Below are 21,474 nucleotides of genomic sequence, written 5' to 3'. Positions count from 1 at the left end.
CAATATACCACCTGGCACAGCCAGTTTCGTTCACACTGTGCACATGCGATCTCACAACGGTCCTGTTCACGCTTGATTATGCGGGACAAAACACATGACAAGCGTGAATCAGAGTGGGAAGCAGAGGAAAAAGGGAGCTTAAAGAGCAATATTGGGCTTCCTATTAAACATAAAATCCCAGAAGCTTGTCTTCGTAGACTCAAAAGGAGACTTTTGAGTCTACGAATGCTGAATGTGTTCAGCACTGAGTCTACTTCGTAGACTTCGTAGAGGTGTTGCTTAAGAAATGTTTATTAACAGTAGCTGCAGGTATAGGTGCATCTTTTTTTCAGCAGCATCAAGTCATATGGTTTAATGACCTGTAGGACCAACCACCATCACAGACTATTGTATACATAATATTATCCAACTGTTCACAGTCACTGAATTAGTAAGTTGGCAGGACATTTTACATTTAGCATTAGCAAGCTATTGCTAATTAACCCTCATCCCCCAAGACACACATTCACTGGGCTGAAATTTTATTCTGCCTAGAACCCTGAACCTGCCTTCATCATGTTCCCAATACTTTCTGCAAACTCCACAAAGCAATTCTTAGCTTTAGATGGCTCTTCATGCATCCCGCAAGCTCCTACTGGCTGCTGACAATTTAGTCAGCAACACATTTATTGGTCAATTTCAAATTTTTTCAGAAATTTTCTAGTATGATGGTAAATGGACTAGTTCTTATATAGCGCTTTTCTATTCTGAGCACTCAAAACACTTATACAACACATTTGCCTACCCATACAACCACTTCCATGAGTATGTAAGTTAAATGCTTTTGTTATCTAATATTCACACACAGTCATACTCCAACACTTGCATTGGAGACCAACTTGGGGTTCAGTATCTTGCCCAAGGATACTTTGGCATGCAGCCCGAAGCAGCCAGGAATTGAACCACTGACCTTCCAATCAGTAGGTGACCTGCTCTGCCTCCTGAGCTACAGCTTGTTACAGTTTCTCAGGGGCAAATTTTGAAATATATCTGATCCCAGTTTGGACATCAATCCCAGAAACGATAAATCAAAATGTGCCATTCAGTTAACAGTAGTGTGCTATGACGTCTGGTAGCGATCTGCCATATGAAGGTGCAACAACGTTCATACCTTTGAAATGAATGGAAATCCACGTTGTCCAAATCTATTTTTATCTTTCCCCCCTTTCACAAAGGAGACCTAATGTATATCAGTCTCCTGATTCATTTTTAAAAATGCACACTTCACAACATGTTAGGATGTGCGATTACAGGGCTTCAGTGCAGCTAGATCTCCACTGTGTAAAGCTGCAATTAGATGCTGCTAGTCCTATGTAGACACGTACAACTAATTGACTAGACGACTAATTGTCACTGTTGTCACTAGACAGTAGCAGACCTATAAGACATTTAATCTAATCGTTAAGATTTTAATTGATGTTAAATGCCAGTAATTGTGCTAAATGTTACGCATCCATCTGTCAAGGGATGAAGCTGCAGTCCTGACATTGTTATACAAAAATGCCACAATTCTGTTTATCTAGTTCTGAAATTTTTAATAGGCCTAATATTATTAGTTATTTTAAAAGGTGAAGAATGAGATCACAGACACAAGCAGCAGAAAATGGCTTCCTCTGAAGAGTGGCTGGGCTCTGCCTTAGAAATAGGGTGAGGAGCTCAGTCATTCAGCTTAGAGTACTGCCTGTTGAGGCAGCTGTCTCCTGGGTGAGGTTTTTCGGGCATGTCCTATCAGGAGGAGGCTCCAGAATATGCTGACGGGATCATATCTCTGGCCAAACAAGCTGGCAAGATGGAGGTCTGGGTTTCTCTGCTTAGGCTGTTGTTCCATGACCCAGCCTCAGATAAGCAGATGAAAATGAACAGATGGCTCGATAATAGTTTGTATTGTATTATCATTTTAGATTTCTACTTTTACAGAGATGGGTATCATGAGTTACAGTGATCTCTCACCTGTCGCGGGGATTATGTTCCATAGGTGAAACACCTGCAAAGTAGCGGTGTTATATTGATTTTATTATTTATTTATATTTTAAGGCTTTATAAACCCATCCCACACTCCTATAAACCTTCCCCACTCTCTTTCTACAAGTTTAATCATGATGATGATGATGATGATGATGATGATGGTGATGATGAACTATGTAGCGGTGCAGTACTGGTGGCGATGAAGGTGATGTCGATGAGATGAATGTACAGTACTGCACAGCCACTTCATCAGGTGGTGCAGTATCTTCACCCTCAGCCATAACTTCTATTTCCACTAAAGGTGTAACTGAGCTCTTCGTCATAGTTATGGAGAGTTATATAAATACTTATACACCGCAAAGTCCGGCGATATAGCGAAAATGCCACAACACAGAATTAGATATATCTTTTTTTAAAAATCCACAATACAGTGAAGCCGCAGTAAGTGAACCGAGGGACGACTATATAGAACAACGCGCACTGTTCATAATGTGCTACACTTTTCAGCTGCACTTTATTTATTTTTGGGATGTTAATAATACATGAAAATCTTTTAGAGTAATGTGTTTTCATATATTTAATATCAGTGTAAGTTTTTTCTTAGTTGTCTGTTTCGAGTATTACATGTAATGTACATACTGTGAGATGGCACACAATTAAGCAGCATTTAAAGTATAATTCATTATTGAATCTTAACAAAGGCATTTGAAACATCATCCATTAAACAGTCCTCAAATTGAACTTAATATCTGAGTGTTACTTCGTTTTAGACCAGTCGGTAAGTCTAATTCTTTTTCTTGATTAGTCGACTAAGAAATCAGTACAGTGCCAAGAAAAAGTTTTTTCCCCTTCCTGATTTCTTAGTTTTTTGCATATTTCGGATCAAACAAATTTTAATATTAGGCAAAGATAACCTGAGTTAATACAAACGCAGTTTTTAAATGATGATTTCTTTCATTAAACCTACCTGGCCTTGTGTGAAAAAGTAATTGCTCCCTCTCTTGTTAAATTGTGAACTAACTGTGAATAACCACAATTTTTGGAAAGCTGAATTTCAGCCGCCACACCCAGGTGTGATTACTGCCAGACATGTTGAATCAATAAATCCCTTCAATAGAACCTGTCTGACAAAGTCAAGTAGGATAAAGGATCTCAAAGATTAACATGTCACAACCTAAAGAAACTCATGAACAGATAAGAAAAAAAAGTCACTGACATCTACCAGTCTGAAAGGGTTACAAAGCAATGTCTAAGGCTTACGGACTCCAGCAAACCACAGTGAGAGCTAACCTGGAACAGCAGTGAATGTTCCCAGGCGTGGCTGGACTTCAAAAATTACTCCAAGAGCACATCAATGAGTCTAACTTCACAAAAGGACCCAGATCATAATCATCTAGAGAATTGCTTCATATAAGGGCAGAGTTCATGGTTCAACAATACGAAAGAGACTACACAAAAATGGCATGAATAGAATAGAAAAGAATAGACCTTTACTGTCATTGCACATAGTGCAACAAAATTGTGGGGGCTCCACCCAAAATGAGGTCAAGTCTCTGTGCAATCAAATATATAGGAAATGTAAAAGTAATTAAAACCGCAAGCGGTGATATCGGGCCCTCGCACTCCGCGCGCGTCGACCTGTGGCGCTCGTCGACCCGTGCCGCACTCGGAGGTTTTGTGATCGTGATGGGTCTCTAGAAAGTTGAATTCTTTTATAGGAAAAGGTATCTTTTGCTCTCGGCATAGACGCAATGGAATATTTGGGGGTGTGGTCACGGCTCCAGCATGCAAAATAGGGCATGGGTCTGATTGACTTTTTTGATGGGCTGTTTGTCTAGATGATGTGGAGCCAATTTGGTCTCACTGGGTGAAATGCCCTAGGAGGAGTTCATTCAAATAGCAGGCCTGAAAATGGCAAAAATTGACACTTTCAATTGAAGATGCTGGACTTCCTGTAGGGTTTGGAGTATGGCTCCAAGAGACTTTTTTGTATGTCTTAGGATGTTACATGAGTGTGCAAAATTTCAGAGCTGTAGATAAAATGTAACTCAGGGGCTAGCTAAAAAACATGGTATATTATGATATTTAAAGCTGCCAGTAGGGGGCGCTCTAACGTTTATGGACTTTATGCATATCAATGTGTTCAGGGCAGGAGGCTTATCAAATAGATGAGGATTTTGTAAGGAATGGTGAAAGATATTTCATGTATTTCAGAGCAAAACTAATTCTGTGGACGGTCATACAAATTTTCATTTGCTTCTGTAGGGGGCGCTATTGCGCCTACAGTCTTGAATCTGTAGTTATGGATTCAGCCTGGGTGTGTACATGAGTGATTAAATTTTCAGCCTGATCAGACAAAGCATGTGCGAACAAGTGCACAAACAATTTGGTGGTGAGGGAGAAAAACGAAGGCCAACTTCAATGGCCTGGTGTGATAAGGCCATTTAATATTTTGTAAAGATTTCCACAATATTTGATGGGCTCCTTGTCTAGATGATGTGGAGCAAATTTGGTCTCACTGGGTCAAATGCCCTAGGACAAGTTCGTTCAAATAGCAGGCGTGGAAATCGCAAAAATTGACACCTTCAATTGAAGATGGCCGACTTCCTGTAGGGTTTGGGGTATGGGTCCAAGAGACTTTTTTGTACGTCTTAGGATGTTACATGAGCCTGTACATTTTCATACATGTAGATAAAACGTAGCTCCGGGGCTACTCAAAAAACCTGCTATTTTAAGATATTCGGAGCTGCCACTAGGCGGCGCTCTACCGTTTATGGACTTTATGCATATGAGTGTGTTCAGGGCAGCATGCTTATCACACCACAGAAGTTTGAGCCAGATTGGGCAAGCTGGCTTGGAGTTACAGCCATTTTTGTGTTCATGGCGAATCATCGAACTTTGCCGTCCCATAAGGGTCACGCCCTTTTGTCAAAAAGTCACAGTTTTGAAAACACAGTAAGTCCAACTTCTTAAGGCTTTCCAGGTGAAATTTGAGATGGTTCTGCTAAACCACCTTGGAGCTGGACCTCCAAGTGTAAAATATGACATTTCCTGTTCCCACTAGGTGGCGCTGCGACTGATATTAAATATTGTCATATGTATGTGTTCAGGGGGGCACCCTCATCCTACTGGAGAAGTTTGATGCACATTGGATCATGTAGGTATGAATGAGAGGCAATCAAAATTTCATGGCGAATGATCAAAGTTCAAAGGGGCATAAGGACCCCTCCCCCTTGGCAAAAACTCACCATTTTCAAGATTTAGATTCCCCTGGGGGTGTAGGTTAGACAAACCAAATATGAAGATGATAAGGTCTAAAACCTCTGAGTTATTAGAAAAAGTGTGAGGGCTGCAAATCGCCAAATTTGCATAATTAATTCAAAATGGCGGACTTCCTGTTGGGTTTAGGGCATGGCTCCAAGAGGATTTTTTGTGCGCCTGGACATGATATACATGTGTATGAAGTTTCATTCATGTACGTGAAACACAGCGGTGGGGCTCCAGTTTAGGGGGCGCTAGCGAGCCATTTGGGCGCGCCCTTGCCCGAGCCCATTAAAATACTTAAATTTTCACCAGGTGTGACGCATGTGCAAAGGTTCATGAGTTTTTGAATATGATAAAGCCCCCAAAAAGCCAATTCATTTGCCTGAATAATAATAATAATAAAAAAAAAAAAAAAAAAAATAATAATAATAAACGAAGCAATTACAATAGGGCCTTCGCACAGTTCGTGCTCGGGCCCTAAATAGATAAATAAAGTGAAATACAAACAAACACACAATCTGTACACCAATAAACAAATAAAATATACAGTCTGTAAAAACAGTGAATCAGATGAAAATCTGCATAGGGTGCAAACCCAGGGGCAGCAGTTTCCCAGTTCTTTGGTTTTGAGAATTACAGGGTAAGAAACACATCTCACATTTGCCAAAAAAAAATCTTGATGATCACCGAGACTTCTGGCACTTTAATCTTGTTGCTAAGTTCTTAGTGCCAAGGGTGGAGCAACCATTTATTTTGGGGGCAATTACTTTTTCCACATAGGGCAAGGTAGGTATGGATAAACTTTTTCCCTTCATAAATTAAATCAGAATTTAAAAACTGCATTTTGTATTTATTCATCTTTGTCTAATATTAAAATTTGTTTGGTCTGAAATATTAAAGTGTGACAAATATGAAAATCAATAACACAAAGCAGTGATTTTTTTTAAAATCACTGCCAAAATATGTTCCTAAAGATAAAAAGCAACACCTCCACTGAACCTATTTCTTTCTGTCCTGTATGATCTGTAACCACTTACAGCCAGCTCAGAGTCATTGCTAACATTGAAGACACAGTCCCAGTCGTGGGCCAAACAGGATTAAAAATAATAATTTTAAATCAGCAATAAGAATTTGAATGGCCAGAAAAAAGCAACTTTCGCCTCAACACATTAAATAAAATCTAAAGTTATATTTTTCTTCACAAAAAAAATAAACAAACATCAGGAAGAATGAGAATATTTCAAGTTGAACATTTGCAAATTTTTCAGGGAAAAAAAAAAATTGTGCTGTGAATTTCTGTGCTGCACAATACTGCATAAACAGTTTCCAGCCCATCGGCGATGATAAAAGACCTGATTGGATTTCTTTCTTTCTTTCTTTATTTATTTATTTGGGGGGGCTTGATCACCGCTCCAGTCGCTGAAGGTGCAGGATTAGCGGATTAAGACGCTTCATTATGTCGCTGACAGCTGGGACCAGTAGCGCAAAAAAGTGGGTATGCAGTATATCCAATGTATAGGGGCGCCGCACAGGGGGGCGCCAAAGCGATGAGGGGAAATTATTTCTCTAGTCAGCATTTTCTGTATTTAACAGCTGTGGATATGATATGATCAATAACAGAGGCACAGCGCTGATTAGGCGCCCCTGCTTTCGAGAACGCGCTCGATTATGGAGTAAGATAACTGTCAAAAAGGTGTGCGCACAATTCTAACATCCGTATTCGTAATCAAGAAACTGTGTGGATTAGGACTGTTTTTCTCTGAGTACGAATCTAAAGGCTGTGAATGCAAAGTCTTCTTAATACAACTAATTTCTTCGACTACGAACTCCTCCCTAAATAACAGGTCACTTCTGCAACTGTGTGCTGTAGTTACAATATAAGTTATATTGAGAAGGTGTGTGTGTGTGTGTGTGTTTGTAAGGGGAGGGAGCGCCTAAAACTGTGTCTGCATACACCTCAGAAAGTAGCTGCGCTCCTGGCTGGGACTGTGGAGGACTGACAAGGTGCAGCTTGCCCGGCAGGAGGACGTTTTAAGGAGCAGAAACTCCTCCGCGGCGTCAGGAGGTTTGAATTACTCTTCGGGGCGCTTCTTTCTTTTTTTTTCTTCTTCTTTTTCTTTTTTTCTTTTCTTTTTTTTTCTTTCCCCTTCTCTCGAGATACAATTAAAAAGTTTTCGATAAAGAGACTGTTCATGAATAAATTTATACTAACGTTCCACGTGAAACTCGAACCGATGTCCGTTTCATTTTGGAACTATATTTACGTGAAAAAACTCCAGCTGACGGTTCCTCAGTTTGTGTGCCTGCAAACCATCAGCAAAGTCAAACACCATGAATGGAAAATAAGACGTACCAGCGCCTTCCGGGTCCGGAAGCCCAGCTCACCGCAAACACGCTGTCGTTTCTTTATACGTTTTCTTTTCTTATTTTTTTTTCTTTAAATGGTTTAACTCGTGCAGCGCTACACGGACTCCACACACCCAAATATATGACAGTGAGAGGAACCAGCACCTCAAAGTTCCGCTTCACAGTGCAGGAACAGCTGTTTTCAACTTCCGGCAGTCCTGTCTCATAATCAAAGAACGAAACGAGCAGAGCCTTTGGTTCCGTCCAGAAAGTGACCTCCTTCTCCTCCTCGATGGAAAATATCACAAGTGTGTAGCAGACCTGTCAGGAAGCTGTAGAGACGTCACCGGAAGTCTGCCGTGTTAAAACTATAATATCCAGAAAATGGCCCGCACCTGCGTATCACCCTTCGCCCCAGCCTGTTCTCACCTTGATTTACAAAAAGGTGAAAAAAAAAAAATCGATCCTTTACAAAGGCTGGGATTTTTTTTTTTTTTTTTAAAGCCTGTCTTGTCCTGTCTGGCAGATACTGCGAGCAGAAATGTGATCTGAGTGCACTGTTGTGCCACACACATTTGCTCTATAGGCTCCTCTTATTAGCGTTTTGTCCCGTTATTTTTTACATGCATGTATATGTGTTGTGGTAATGCCAGAATTGACAGGCTGGGGGAAAATCAAGCAAGAAAAAGAGAGAGGGGGAGAAAATAGAAAAAAGGGGGACAGAGAGGTAGTGATGGGCAAAGCGAGCGAGGCTTTGCGAAACACTGAGGAGGCTTCGCTTCACAGGTCTGTCTGTGTTCAACATAATCTGAAACCCATCTCCACAGTGACACCTGCTGGACAATCGTTATCGCCACATCTCGATAATTCTGATCTTTGAAACAATGACACATATGCCTGACTATCAATAATTATGATTAACACATGTTTTGGAGAAATCAGAAAATTAAAATTAAGAAATAAACTAAATATTTTCCTTCTGTGAAATATAAAGGCTGACATTAAGTTTTCAGTTTCACACTTTCACAATACTTTTATGAATCTGAGCAAAGACGTCATCCACTGCTGAGCAACTTCTGAACCACGAGAAACGTCTTGTGACATGGCCGTGATGTTTTACTCAGTTTGAGGTTTTGAACCTGCAGCCTTTCTGATGCTGTTTATATATCAGATAGTTACACCGGTATCCTCAGTGGGAATAAGAAAAAGAAAAACCAAACTCATTTGTCAGGAGAATTGTTCAGAAATAGATCTCCTGGATGTGTTTTTTTGTTTGTTTGTTTGCTTTGTTTTTCACATTTGTATTAATTTGCTCAAAGCAGGAGTGCAGCTGCTGTGCAGTTTGTGGGTCACAGGTTGGCAGACGGGCTTAGGGGGTCCAGGCCTGTCCAGTCAAGTCGCTGTGCCCCCTCAGCTGATTTCTACTGATACACTTCAACTAGAAGTTACACAAATTCATACGATTTGGTAATAAAAAACTTAAACACCCATGTCACCGGTAAGTTATTGAAGTGCGAGTTCATTTTAATGATTCGGCATAGGTTTCTGCAGCGATCGTGGTGACCAGCATGACTGAGGAGGACACTGAGTGGAGGGTCGATGCAGGTCAGACTTGGGGAAGTTCCCCTCGTGTCTCTTTGAAAATAGAGGTCATATCGGTTTGTGCAGCTATTTTTAAAGCTCAAATTGCAGAGCAAATGGAGGATTGTGGATTTTCAGTGCTCACAGTCAGCTGTCCCAGCGTGTGCTGAGGTTTCTCCTGTATGTGAATAGATAGCCTTTATGGGTCTTCACAATCCACAGTAAAAAATAATAAGTTATGCGTACATGTGCCCGCTTCTCATAAATAGAAGTGGTGATATCAAAAAACATTCATTCAGCAATTACAGACCCAGCCCAAAATGACAGGTTTATTAAAAAAACAGGGGGATCCTGACACCTGTGAAATGCACAAAAACCTCCCTTTGCCACCGTGGGGTCACATAATGCAGCTGTTTTAAACCACATTTCAGATCAGTGTTTCGAAACATCTGCGCTTCAGAAACGTCAGTGTCGAGAGTACCATCCCTACAGTTTTCAGGCCCATAGTTAGGAGGTAGAGACAGCTCATACTGGCCCTTAACTATGGGCCTGAAAACTGCTAATAACGTTCATTTAATGGACTGATAACATTCGATCAGGTGGTTTTATGACCTGTGATTTTCTGAACCCAAGGAGCCCATGTACATGTGAGAATCTTCTGATTCTTTAATAATAAATGTTATTAAGTGTGTGAAATGTGAACTAAAGTGATGTCTACCTTCATAAAAAAAGAACATAACAGTTCTGAGAGGAAGCACACCTGTTGCCACTGGCTAACGGTTTAAAAAGTGCTTGGTGCTGACATCCTCGGCACCCTATGCTTTGCATATAGCGCATAACCCCTTTTTGTGCCACTGACACGAACTCCCAGAAAGCTTAAAAAGTCAACCATAAACATCCAAACTTATTTTTTTTTTTTTTTCCAAGACTGGCAAGAAACGAAGCTGACTGAGCCCAAAGACAGTTGTGTGGTTACCACAATAAACACAGCATCTTTTCTCAGTATTTTATATTTTATAAATTGGTTTAGAAGCTTTTTATAGTCAGGATTTATCATCCTTGTTTTCCAGGTACGACCGCGATCACAGAGATCCAGGGTGCAATTGAAGCCTGTGTGAAGCTCAGTGGGATGCCTGACCTGACCTTGTCCTTTATGGTTGGATCATTTCTGCATAGATTTTAGTGGTCTGCTTTGTGTAGCTGTACAGATAATTCACGCTTGATGTTTTTGATGGCAGAATCCTCGTCTTCTTGATGACGTGAGTTTCCACCCGTGCGTTTGGTTTAGGCGCCGGGAGTCGGAGCGCGTCCTGTCATTGATCCCAGCGGATGGAAAGTCCACGCTCATGACCTACCGCGTCAGCTCTCAAAAGTAAGTGCAGCCATCATTTGCTCACTTGTTGCAAAAATGAATTCAGCTTCAATAGATTGAAATAACAGTATTCACAACACTAATCCTTGCCTTCTGTTTGTCAGCACCTTCAAGTTTTTTGTAGCTATTTCAACAACACAGCTGATGGTGTGTCTTGGTGTGCTCACATATACCACAAGACACATCCAACAACACAGCACAATGTGATACAAAATACTAAAAGTACACGATCAAGCCTATAAAAGTAGTGCAATGTATCAGAGTACAGGGGCTGTGTGTCTTTAAAGTGCCTTTGCACAAGAGAACAGTCCATAGTGCAGGTTTGGGTTCATATTTGTTCATATAGTTTCAGTGCAAAATACATTCACATTTTCTGATCAAAACCTGATGTAGGTAAACTGAATGTACAAAGTGTCCCTGAAGCATGATGTTCTTCTGCTAGTCATACTCCATCTTTTGCCTGATGGGAGAAAATTGAACAGGTGATGTGCAGGGTGGGAGGAGTCAGCGATGATGCTGATGAAGCTCCTGGTAATTCTACTTTTTCAAGCTGCGTTTGTCTCGATTAGTTGCGTTACCGTGCCAAGTCAGGATGCAGAAAGTAAGCAATAGTGGCGACAGGACGCACCCTTGTGGATCGCCGGTGTCAAGATCCCTGGGTGACGTGACATGATTGTGAATTTTAACAGCTTGTTTCTTACAGGACGGAAAGATCCACTGAGAAAGTAATCCATTAACACACATAGTAAGAAGAGTGCGGTACAGCCTGACAGGAATAATTATATTAAACGCTGAACTAAAATCAAGGAACAGAACATGACAGATGTGGGCTTAACTTCACAGTGTTGAAGAACTGCATTGGCCGAGCCTCTGTTAGCCCTGTGGGTGAACTGATGAGGGTCTACAGTGATGTTGGACAGATTCTTACAAATTCAAACACCTTCATAAGAACTGAAGTGAGAGCAGCAAGTCTGTAATTATGAAGACAGGTGATGTTATTCTTCTTAGGCACTGGGATGATCACAGCTGATAAGAAGATCTTGCCATGGTTTTTTTGGGGTTTTTTTTTTTCATGGGTTTCAAGTGACAAATTATTTTTATTCTGCAGTAAAGCTCCACAAAACCACACTTGTTACTGCCTGTAATTGCCATCCACCACTGTGCTCAGTGCTGTTTGTTTCCTTCCTCAGTCTCGTAGCCATTCCAGTGTATGTGAAGCAGAACATCAATTTTTTCGAGACAGGATCTTGCGGTCGCTTGGACATCACCATTGGACCCAAGCAGACAATGGGGAAGACGGTGGAGGACCTGAAAGTCTCTATCCACATGCCTAAGGCTGTGCTTAATGCCAACCTCACAGCCACACAGGGAAACTACACCTATGACTTTGCTACAAAGGTAATCAGCCACCACCAGGTCTGTCCGAAGCAGTAAAACTGTAGGACTGTGCTAAGTGAGAGAGTGTCTTTCACTTTACTACAAAGCTGCATCCAGTTGCACTGATAAGCAATCTAAGATGACAATTTAAGGGCATGCCAGTCAAGCACAAGCATCAAAGGCTCCTGTCCTGGTCCACTTTTGGATCTGTTGGAGACAGTAAAACTAAAAATCATTTACTCTGCTTGTTTGGGTAGGTGTTGGTTTGGGACATTGGTAAGCTTAAGCCCCAGAAGCTTCCTAACCTGCGAGGCAGTCTGAGTATGCAGACAGGTATCCCTAAACCCGAAGAGAACCCCTCGCTCAACATTGACCTAAAGATCCAGCAGTTGGCCATATCAGGTAATCTGCAGTGCATGACCTCAGCTACGTTTAAGCTTAAAGCTGTAGCGTGTGAGTCTGTTCAGGCCGTTTCTCTTCCTTGATTTGTGTTCCACTGCTCTCCACCTCTGTGCAGGTCTTAAAGTGAACCGTCTCGACACGCACGCAGAGAAGTACGAGCCGTTTAAAGGCGTCAAATATGTGACTAAAACAGGCAAATTTCAAGTGAGGACCTGAATAGCTACTATTACAGGTCGAAGGTCAGCAATCCAGCGGGCCAAAGAGCAGCGAGGTTGCCGCACCACTGACTCAGCTCTGCAATAAGCCTTACATGTCCACCACCTCATTGTTATTAACAATTCTGCCTTTTTTGTGTGTGTGAGCACAATGGCCTCCATACTTCTCAGATGGAAGAAGTTTGGTACAACCAGGACTCTACTGAGAGCTGGATGCCTGGTCAAACTGAGCAGTCGTGGGAGGAGGGCCTTAGTGAGAATCTGAGGGTCACGCTCAAAGGCGTAGGAGTGGGTTTACTAATGGGGGGGCACATACTGGAAACCTGACAGATCCATAAATACTCTGAGCAAAGCAGAAAAAACGCTATTTGATCTTTTACTTTCTTCTTTTTCAAATGTTGGAAAAATAGTGTTGTGTACACCTATATTACTGCATGTATAATTTACATATGTATATGTTTTATAATCGTAAGACGTGGGCAAACCACCAAACAATGGCTTGAGTCTTATCAAGCATAATGACCATTCCAGGGCTGTACGCTTACTTTATCAGGTGGCCGCACTGGTACTAGCAAGCTAAATATTGGACGAGTGACCATCCCAGGATTAAGATGACTGAAAAAGATTTGGTTTCTATATCGTCCCCTTAGAACTATCAGGTTCTGACATTTTTAACAAAATTGTCTATTGTCATATTCTTATTCTCTGTCCACTTATCAACAATATATAAGAATTTTTTTTTCAATTATATATAACTTTGGCTGTTTTATTCACAAAACAAAAAGGTTCTATCTGCAAAATCAAGCTTTAACTTGGTATTATAAGGTTCTATCTGTGAACCAATAGGCACTTGAAATGTTCACAAGAGAGCCAATCAGGTTGCATCTTTTTTGTAATACTGGTGCCCGGCACAATGTCAAGCAGAGGAGTAATATAAGTTACCTCACTATAAAATTTTATTGATTGAAGAATGACTTTAGATTTTAATATATTCTATGTCTTAGCAGTGGTACCATGCTAATGAGCTCTGTCTATTTTTATTTGTCATCAAACTCCAGAAGAGCAAGTAAAAGGAAAAAACAGCAGAAATGGGACAGCAAAGAAATTGTTACATTTTTCCTGAATAAATACAACTGAAACAAAAATTCATTGTCAGTGACATTTTTATAGCAGAATGATTTTGATTGACAATCCAAGTCTAAAAGTCTACCTTTTGAGTGGGATGAGTTTTCATTTGGATTTCTGTACTCAGTGGACATGGATTCAGAGTCTAAATGTTTATTCAGTATTTCAGGTAGATTGCAGCTTGTAAAATTTAAAGAGATCTGGGCTAAATGGGGAAAAAAACCATTGTGGCAAAATATCCAGAATTTCTTTCACTCTCAGTAAAAATTTTATTGAAATGTGAGTTTATTTATATGTCAAAGTATACCCCTCTTAAATGTTTATTTTATTTCAGTTTATTTTTATTTTAAATTTTATTTTTACTTGTTTGTTTTCATATAATTCTATGCTGAGTTATGTTAAGAAAACTTGGAAAATAAAGGATGGGGAAAAAAAGAGGGCTCAGTCTGCCAACATGAGTTTAATGAAATGTTTGATTTTTGCCTGCCTCACAGCTAGATTGACATCTAGGTCTGGGTTTGATTCCACCTTGGCCCGGCGGCCCTCTCTCTGTGTGGAGTTTGCATGTTCTCCCCATGTTTGTGTGGGTTTCCTCCCACAGTTCAAAGACATGCAGTTACTGAAGGTAGGTTAATTGGCCACTCTAAATTGCACATAGGTGTGAATGTGAGTATGAATGGTTGTCTGTGACAGGCTGGTGACCTGTACAGGATGTACCCTGCCTCTCGCCCTATATCAGATGGGAAAGGCTCCAATAACACGACACACATTCATCCATCTTTATCTGTAAATAGAACCTGATATCATCATATTTGGTCATAACGCGTGTGCCTTAAACAATGCAAAGATGCTTCAGATCATTGAGGTGTGAGTGTGTGCATGCAGGTGTGTAACTGAAAACATTGCACTTTTCCAGGAGAGGGCGCTATAATTGAAGCTTCGGGTAATGAACCTATTTATGAAACAATTGGTTCAAGGTTCACAAAAGCTTCATTTTCTCATCACTATATGAAAGTAAACTGACAACAAGCTGTTATAAAGCAGCCATATTGATGGCAACATTCCCGACAGACCGTTTGACCTCATTCAAAGAGTTTCTGCCTCCTGCCGCTGTCTCCGCCTCCCAAACACTCAGCTGTTCAGAGGGGGGCGGGGGGAGCGCAGTGACATGCCGCTATGTTTCAAATAAAAGCACGCGACTTAAAGATTCCAAAATCAAGTATTTTTCTCCTCCGTGGTGTAATTTTTGCGTGGGACAAATGCCCCTGTCTCCAATATTCGTCCCCCCCGGTTCCCACGCCTATGCCATTACCCCCTCGTTCGGAGTCAGTCACAAAATAAGCAGTTCAGTCAAAGAAGAATCCCTGCAGCCTCCAACTGTTACAGAACAGAATCAAAAATATAAACAACAAACAAACAAACTTGCAGCAGGTATCGTGTGAACACACACACACGGGCATATGTGCATGCGCGCATGTGTGCACGCATGCGCACCCCCCCCCCCCCTTGCATTCACACAGAGATACTTTGGAATGTTGAAAAGTCTTTATGATCCTTTGATGTTTAGATGTTAGAACGTCTTAAAAGAACCCACATTTGAAACTTTCTTCCAGTATCAGACTTCTCACCTGAGTGCAGCACAGTTTTGGAAACGACTTTGAAACATTTTCCTACCAGCAGCTAAAAGACTTTTGAAAAAGTTCTCAACAGCTTGCTGAACAAACTCCGCTCAAAATGTCAATGTACGAACCATCCAGTGATCTTGACATCTTTGAGGGAACCATGCTGGGAAAATGCCACAGAGTGGAGGCTTTCCTTGGAGAGGGCGCATTTGGTTTTGTAACCAAATGTCGAAATACCCAAACCAACGAAGCTGTTGCCATCAAAGTCAACAAGAACCACCCTGCAATTTTGCAGCAGGCAAAAAAAGAAATGTTCATCCTAGACAAGCTGCGATGCCTGGATCCAGACAGCAGCAATATTGTCAGATGGAACGGCTTTTTCATGGACAGGGAGAATATATGCCTAAATTATGAACTCCTTGATCAAAGCCTGATGGATTACATGGAGGAGCGCAGGTACCAAGGCCTTCCTGTAAGTGAGCTGAGGCCAATTTTGTATCAGCTGGCCAACGCCCTGTCCCACCTCAGTTCCATGGGAATTATACACACTGACCTCAAGCCAGATAACATCATGCTTGTGGACCGCACTCAGTCTCCCATCAAGGTGAAACTGATCGATTTTGGACTGGCTTGTCCCGTGTCGACAGTAATTCCTGGTGACTGTGTTCAGACCATTTGGTACAGGGCGCCTGAGGTGATGCTCCAGGCCCCATTCAATCAAGCGATTGATATGTGGTCACTGGGCTTGATAGCTGCGGAGCTAGCCATAGGGCGGCCACTGTACCCTGGTGATGGTGTTTATGACGTTTTCAAATACATAATAGACACTCAGGGCCAGCCACCAGACTGTGTCTTGGATCGTGGATTTGATCCAGATTATTTCTTCATACAAGAAAACTGCGGTCATCAACGCTGGAGATTCAAATCTGAACAACAATTCCAACATGAGACAGGATACCAAGCCCAAGAAACACGATATGTGAAGCTCAAGCGTCTTGATGACATAGAACAATTAATGAAAATGAAAACAGGCCACCAAAGCGGTCAACATTTGTTGGTGAGCCTGATTAAATGCATGCTGCATTTAGATGCCAACCAGCGCATCACACCCTTGGAGGTTCTCCAGCACCCATTCTTTAACCCCGGCCCCTCACATAGTTCCTCCAGAGACCACTGTAACATCACGGAGAACACAGAAGACCAAAGGCTCGTTCTCTGTCAGCAGCCTTCCAGTTGGCCATCAGAAAGTCCACAGAGCATTAAGTGGAGTGTCCAAAAGCCAGCTGAATCACCTAAACCAACACTGCCCAACAAGTCAGTGAACGCACCATCCTTCCTCCCCAGTGATTTTGATGTTTTTCAAGGAGCCATACTGGGAGAATGCTACAAAGTGGAGGCTTTACTCGGAGAGGGCTGCTTTGGTTTTGTTACAAAATGTCTCGATACCAAAACCAACAGAGCCGTCGCCATCAAAGTCAACAAAAACCACCCCAAAATTTTGCAACAGGCAAAATCGGAAATATTCATCCTGGAGCAGCTGCAGTGCCTGGATCCAGACAGCTGCAACATTATTAAATGGAACGGCTTTTTCATGGACAGGGAGCGTGTATGTTTAAATTTTGAACTGCTTGATCAAAGCCTCTATGATTACATGGAGGACCGGAACTACCAAGGCCTTCCTGTAAGTGAGCTGAGGCCAATTTTGTATCAGCTGGCCAACGCCCTGTCCCACCTGAGTTCCAGGGGAATAGCACACACCGACCTCAAGCCAGATAACGTCATGCTTGTGGACCGCACTCAGTCTCCCATCAAGGTGAAACTGATTGATTTTGGACTGGCACGGCCCGTGTCTACATTGGCTCCACATGTCTGTGTGCAGAGCCTTTGGTACAGAGCACCAGAGGTGATGCTCCAGGCTCCATTCAATCAAGCGATTGATATGTGGGCCCTGGGCCTGATAGCTGCGGAGCTAGCCATAGGACAGCCACTCTACCCTGCGGAAATGGATTATGATGTTTTCAGATTCATAGTACACACTCAGGGCCAGCCACCTGACTGGGTCTTGAACCGTGGATTTAATACACATCATTTCTTCATACGAGAAAACTGCGGCGACCAACACTGGAGGTTTAAATCTGAAGAGGAATTTAAACATGAAACAGGATATCAAGCCCAAGAAACACGGTTCATAAAGCTCAGGCATCTGGATGATATCCAACAATTAATGAAAATGAAAACAGGCCACCAAAGCGGTCAGGATGTGTTGCTGAGGCTCATTAAACGCATGCTGCATTTAGATGCCTACCAACGCATCACACCCTCGGAGGTTCTCCAGGATCCTTTCTTTGACCCCGGCCCCTCACAGAGTTCCTCCAGAGACGAGTGTAATGGCACGGAGAACACAGAAGAACAAAGGCTCGTTCTCTGTCAGCAGCCCTCCAGTTGGCAGTCAAACAGCCCACACAGTACAGACTGGAGTGTCCAACACCCAGCTGTACGCCTAAATTCTACATGGAGCAGCAACAGTGAAGAGTGTGACACTCAATCTGAAAACAAAAATCAGAGCTGGCCATTTAGCAGCAAACATGCTGATGCCTTCCACTCCTGCTTCTGCTATCCCCTGCAGTCTCACCAAAGTTGCCCAAATTTTCCACACTGCAAAACCCAAAACTCATTTAATTATTACACCAGCCCAGTACTTTGGTGAAAAATTCATTACAAAGTTGCTCCAAAAAAAATCATTTTGGCTTTTTTTTTTTTTTAAATTTCCACTTTCCCCTCACCCACCAGTCGGTCGCGGCAGATGGCCGTCCCTCCCTGAGCCTGGTTCTGCCGGAGGTTTCTTCCTGTGAACAGGGAGTTTTTCCTCCCCACTGTTGCCAAGTGCGTGCTCATAGGGAATCATCTGATTGTGGGGGTGGGGATTCTTGTGGAAATAAATGTCTTAAATGTCTTATTAAATAAACAACAATCAAACCTAAGCTTGCTGTTGTTCTGCAATTCTTGTATTATATTGTATTGTATAGTGTTTAAAACTGTAGATGCTGTTCTTGAGGTTCCACAGACTGTCTGCACTGAACCTTCATTTGAGAAATATATGAAAACCTTTTAAATTTCTCTGTGGAGGTGGCTCATGTGAGGGTAGATATCATCCCGTGCCTTTGACCCATCATGTTCCCTGCTCTGCCTTTTTCTATCAGTTTAAGCCTGTGACCTTTTTTTAAACAACTGGCCAAGGTCAAACATATTCTTTCAAAACAGGACTTTGAAATTATAATCCATGCACTTATTACAACGTGACTGGATTGCTGTAATTCTCTCTATTTTGGAGTCTCCCAGTTATCACTGTCCCATCTCCAGCTGCTGCAAAATGCAGCTGCATAGCTTTTAACTGGTACACATGAGGTGTCTGGCTAAATGAGCTGAAGACAAAACATAATCTATATAAAAAGGTCCTTTATTCTGAACAAACTCATCTTTAAATCCAATCCCTAATTGAGTGCACAAACAACTATAGTGGCTTAGTATCCTGTTTTAACAAGAGAACAAAACATCAGCTACAAGAAAATCCACAGTTATACATATTAAAGCAGGAAATACATACAATACTAACTTCTAGTGCATTGCTTTGGGCCCCACCCACAACATATCTGAGGCTGAGTCCAGGCGTTGGGTAGACATGGTCAAATGAGAACTGAATACTGGTGATGGGGGATAGCCACTCTTTGACCTCCTGGCTGCAGGAATAGGATGCACACAAAACCAAAGATTGGTTCTGTGGACCTTTTTAATGGGACCACCCTCAGCTGGTTCCACTGCATGCATGCTACCCTGAACCTCAACCACTCTATGCACACTTGGTCCCCAGGCAGCTTGAATGTGATTTCTGCCTTGAGGCCAATGGTGAAGGTAAACGAACTGACCCACTTCTATTGATGGACAGTATATTTTGTCCCTGTGCCCCTCCAGTCTCTCTGTAGCCTTCTGCTCCATATATTGTTTTACTCCAGCACAAACATCACTAAAATGTTGCTGATGTGCTGCTAACCAGTCTCACTTCCTGTTAAATGTTTGCTCCCAGCCTAACAAAGCATCCACAGGAAGATGGAGGTGCATGCCCAACATGAGGTAATAAGGTTAGTAGTCTGTGGTAGCATGAGGTGTTATGTTATATGCATAGACCAGCTCTGGTAAATACTCATGTCAATGTCATTTCTTCTCTGGAGGTAGTGTGTGCAAAAGCTCATGCGGGGTCCTATTAAAGTGCTCACATTGTGCATTGCCCTGTGGATGGTGAGGTGTAGTACGGGTTTCCTTTACACCATATGGTTTGCACAACTCCTGGACAACTTCACTTTCAGAGTTTCTACCCTGATCCAAATGTAGCCTCTCAGTCACCCCATATTTCATAAATAGTATGAAATACTACTTTTGTCATGCAATACCATCTGGAAAGCATCTGACTGGCAACGGCTTCCTTTTTGACAATGAGCCAAAACACACTGCCATTGCAATGAAAACATAGCTGAGAGAAGAACACACAACGGAACACTATCAGTCATGGATTGGCCTCCCCAAAGCCCAGACCTCAACATTACTTAAGCAGCATGAGATCATGTTGACAGAGGATGAAACAAAATGAAGCCGACATCCAAAGAGGAGCTTGGGAATGTCCTTCAAGAAGCCTGGAAATCTATTCCTGAAGACTACTTAAAGAAACTGCAAGAAAGCTGCCTCAGAGAGTTCAGGCTGTGTTAAAGGATAAAGACAGTCATACCAAAAATTGACTTTCAAGCTCATTAGAATTGGACAAACTGTTTTGCCTCATATACTGTGTTAACATATACATTTACATGCTTCTATAACTCACCACACCTATTTCCCATTTTCCTAGCTAAGTATAAAGACTTCTGCACTGCCCTCACAGGTCCAGCACACTTTACCATCAAGAGATATGCAGAGTGAGTAAACAGGGATAAATGCTGCTGCTGTCGCATAAGCAGCCCATGCAGCAAACACCAGGCCAATCCGGATGTGTCCTGAAAAAGACAAACATGAGAAACAGACTCACACAGTACTTGATAATGTAAGCAGGTCACTGACTCTGTGAGCCTCATCTCTTTAGGCAGGGCATTCCAGAGCCGAGGGGCTTTAGAAGAAAGAAAGCACTAATGAAACACATATTAGCACAGGAATATTAGACATTACTACAGCTACTGCTTCTGCTTCATGCCAAACATTATATTTTTATCTTGCCAGTTCAGAAGAAACATTGAGACTTGAGCATTATCACTCATTCCTTTATTCTCTGTGGCTTGTTTTCTATTACCATGGTCCATTTGTGTAGGTATTTGCCTGCTCCCATGTAGTCCTCCAAAAACAGCCACAGCAAGTACCTCAGCTATTCAAGTACCGCAGCACAAGCCAAATGCTGACTGACTGAGCTGTCTCGAGCTACACCAATAAGTCATTGTGAGGGGTTTCTCTTCTTATCAGTCTGCTTTCCATTGTGTGCTGCTACAGTACCTGTACTTCTTCAACAGTACTGGTGTTTCCTCAGGCAAGGCTGCAGGCTACATTGTCCCACTGCACCATCTTGTGGTCTAAATTAGTATTACAGAAAAGTATGGCCCAGCCCTATTTTAACAGTCTTCAACACAGTACGTTGACTTAAAGTCAATGCAGTTGTTTCTTTACATTCATTAGATTTAGGTCATACTGGAAGGTTTTAAACTCATTTTGAATTTAAGCCAGATTAGATTTTTTTGTACCATGGGAACAATTCCTGAAGACTACTTAATGAAATTACAAGAAAGCTGCCTAAGAGAGTTCAGGCTGTGTTAAAGAATAAAGGGGGCCATACCAAATACTGATTTTCAAGCTTATTAGAATAGTACAAACTATTTTTGCCTTATATAATGTATTTCTATGTATGTTTCCACATGTATAAACAAATCACACCTATTTCACATTTTCTGAGCAAGAGTGAAGAATGTTGCCCAGAGTTCGGGGAGGTGGTAGAAGGTGGTAGGGAATAGTTAGCAGATAACTGTGAAAGTACAGCTATTGTGCTGAGGGAATCTGCCAAGAAGATGTTTGGGGTGTCCACTGGACAGCAGAAAGGACACTTGGTGGTGGAATGAGGAAGTGTTCAAAGGAAGAGGTT

At 41.9% G+C, this 21,474-nt stretch overlaps 2 protein-coding genes across 4 annotated transcripts in view; one reads left to right on the top strand and one right to left on the bottom strand.

The window, feature by feature from the left end:
* Positions 1–7,932, bottom strand: part of nlrx1 (NLR family member X1) — a 36,481-nt gene extending 28,549 nt beyond the window's left edge. The window contains exon 1 of one of the 3 annotated variants that reach the window (XM_030745223.1): positions 7,622–7,932. The gene's annotated coding sequence lies outside the window, so the exon portion shown is untranslated. Of the gene's footprint in view, positions 1–2,971; positions 3,011–7,621 lie in introns of those variants that run through there. The other 2 variants (XM_030745224.1, XM_030745225.1) reach the window with 2 other exon arrangements.
* Positions 7,933–9,182: 1,250 nt separating this feature from the next.
* LOC115790064 (AP-3 complex subunit mu-1-like) lies at positions 9,183–12,562 on the top strand. The gene is made up of 6 exons (XM_030743718.1): positions 9,183–9,219; positions 10,266–10,351; positions 10,434–10,567; positions 11,758–11,965; positions 12,202–12,346; positions 12,462–12,562. Exons 1-6 carry the CDS (start codon positions 9,183–9,185, stop codon positions 12,560–12,562), a joined length of 711 nt encoding a protein of 236 aa, XP_030599578.1.
* Positions 12,563–21,474: the final 8,912 nt, after the last annotated feature.

The sequence above is a fragment of the Archocentrus centrarchus genome, chromosome 13 (assembly GCF_007364275.1).
Source record: "Archocentrus centrarchus isolate MPI-CPG fArcCen1 chromosome 13, fArcCen1, whole genome shotgun sequence".
NCBI classification, from domain to species: Eukaryota; Metazoa; Chordata; class Actinopteri; order Cichliformes; family Cichlidae; genus Archocentrus; species Archocentrus centrarchus.
Note: the sequence above shows the minus strand (reverse complement) of the source record. Positions and strands in the feature narration are given on the sequence as shown.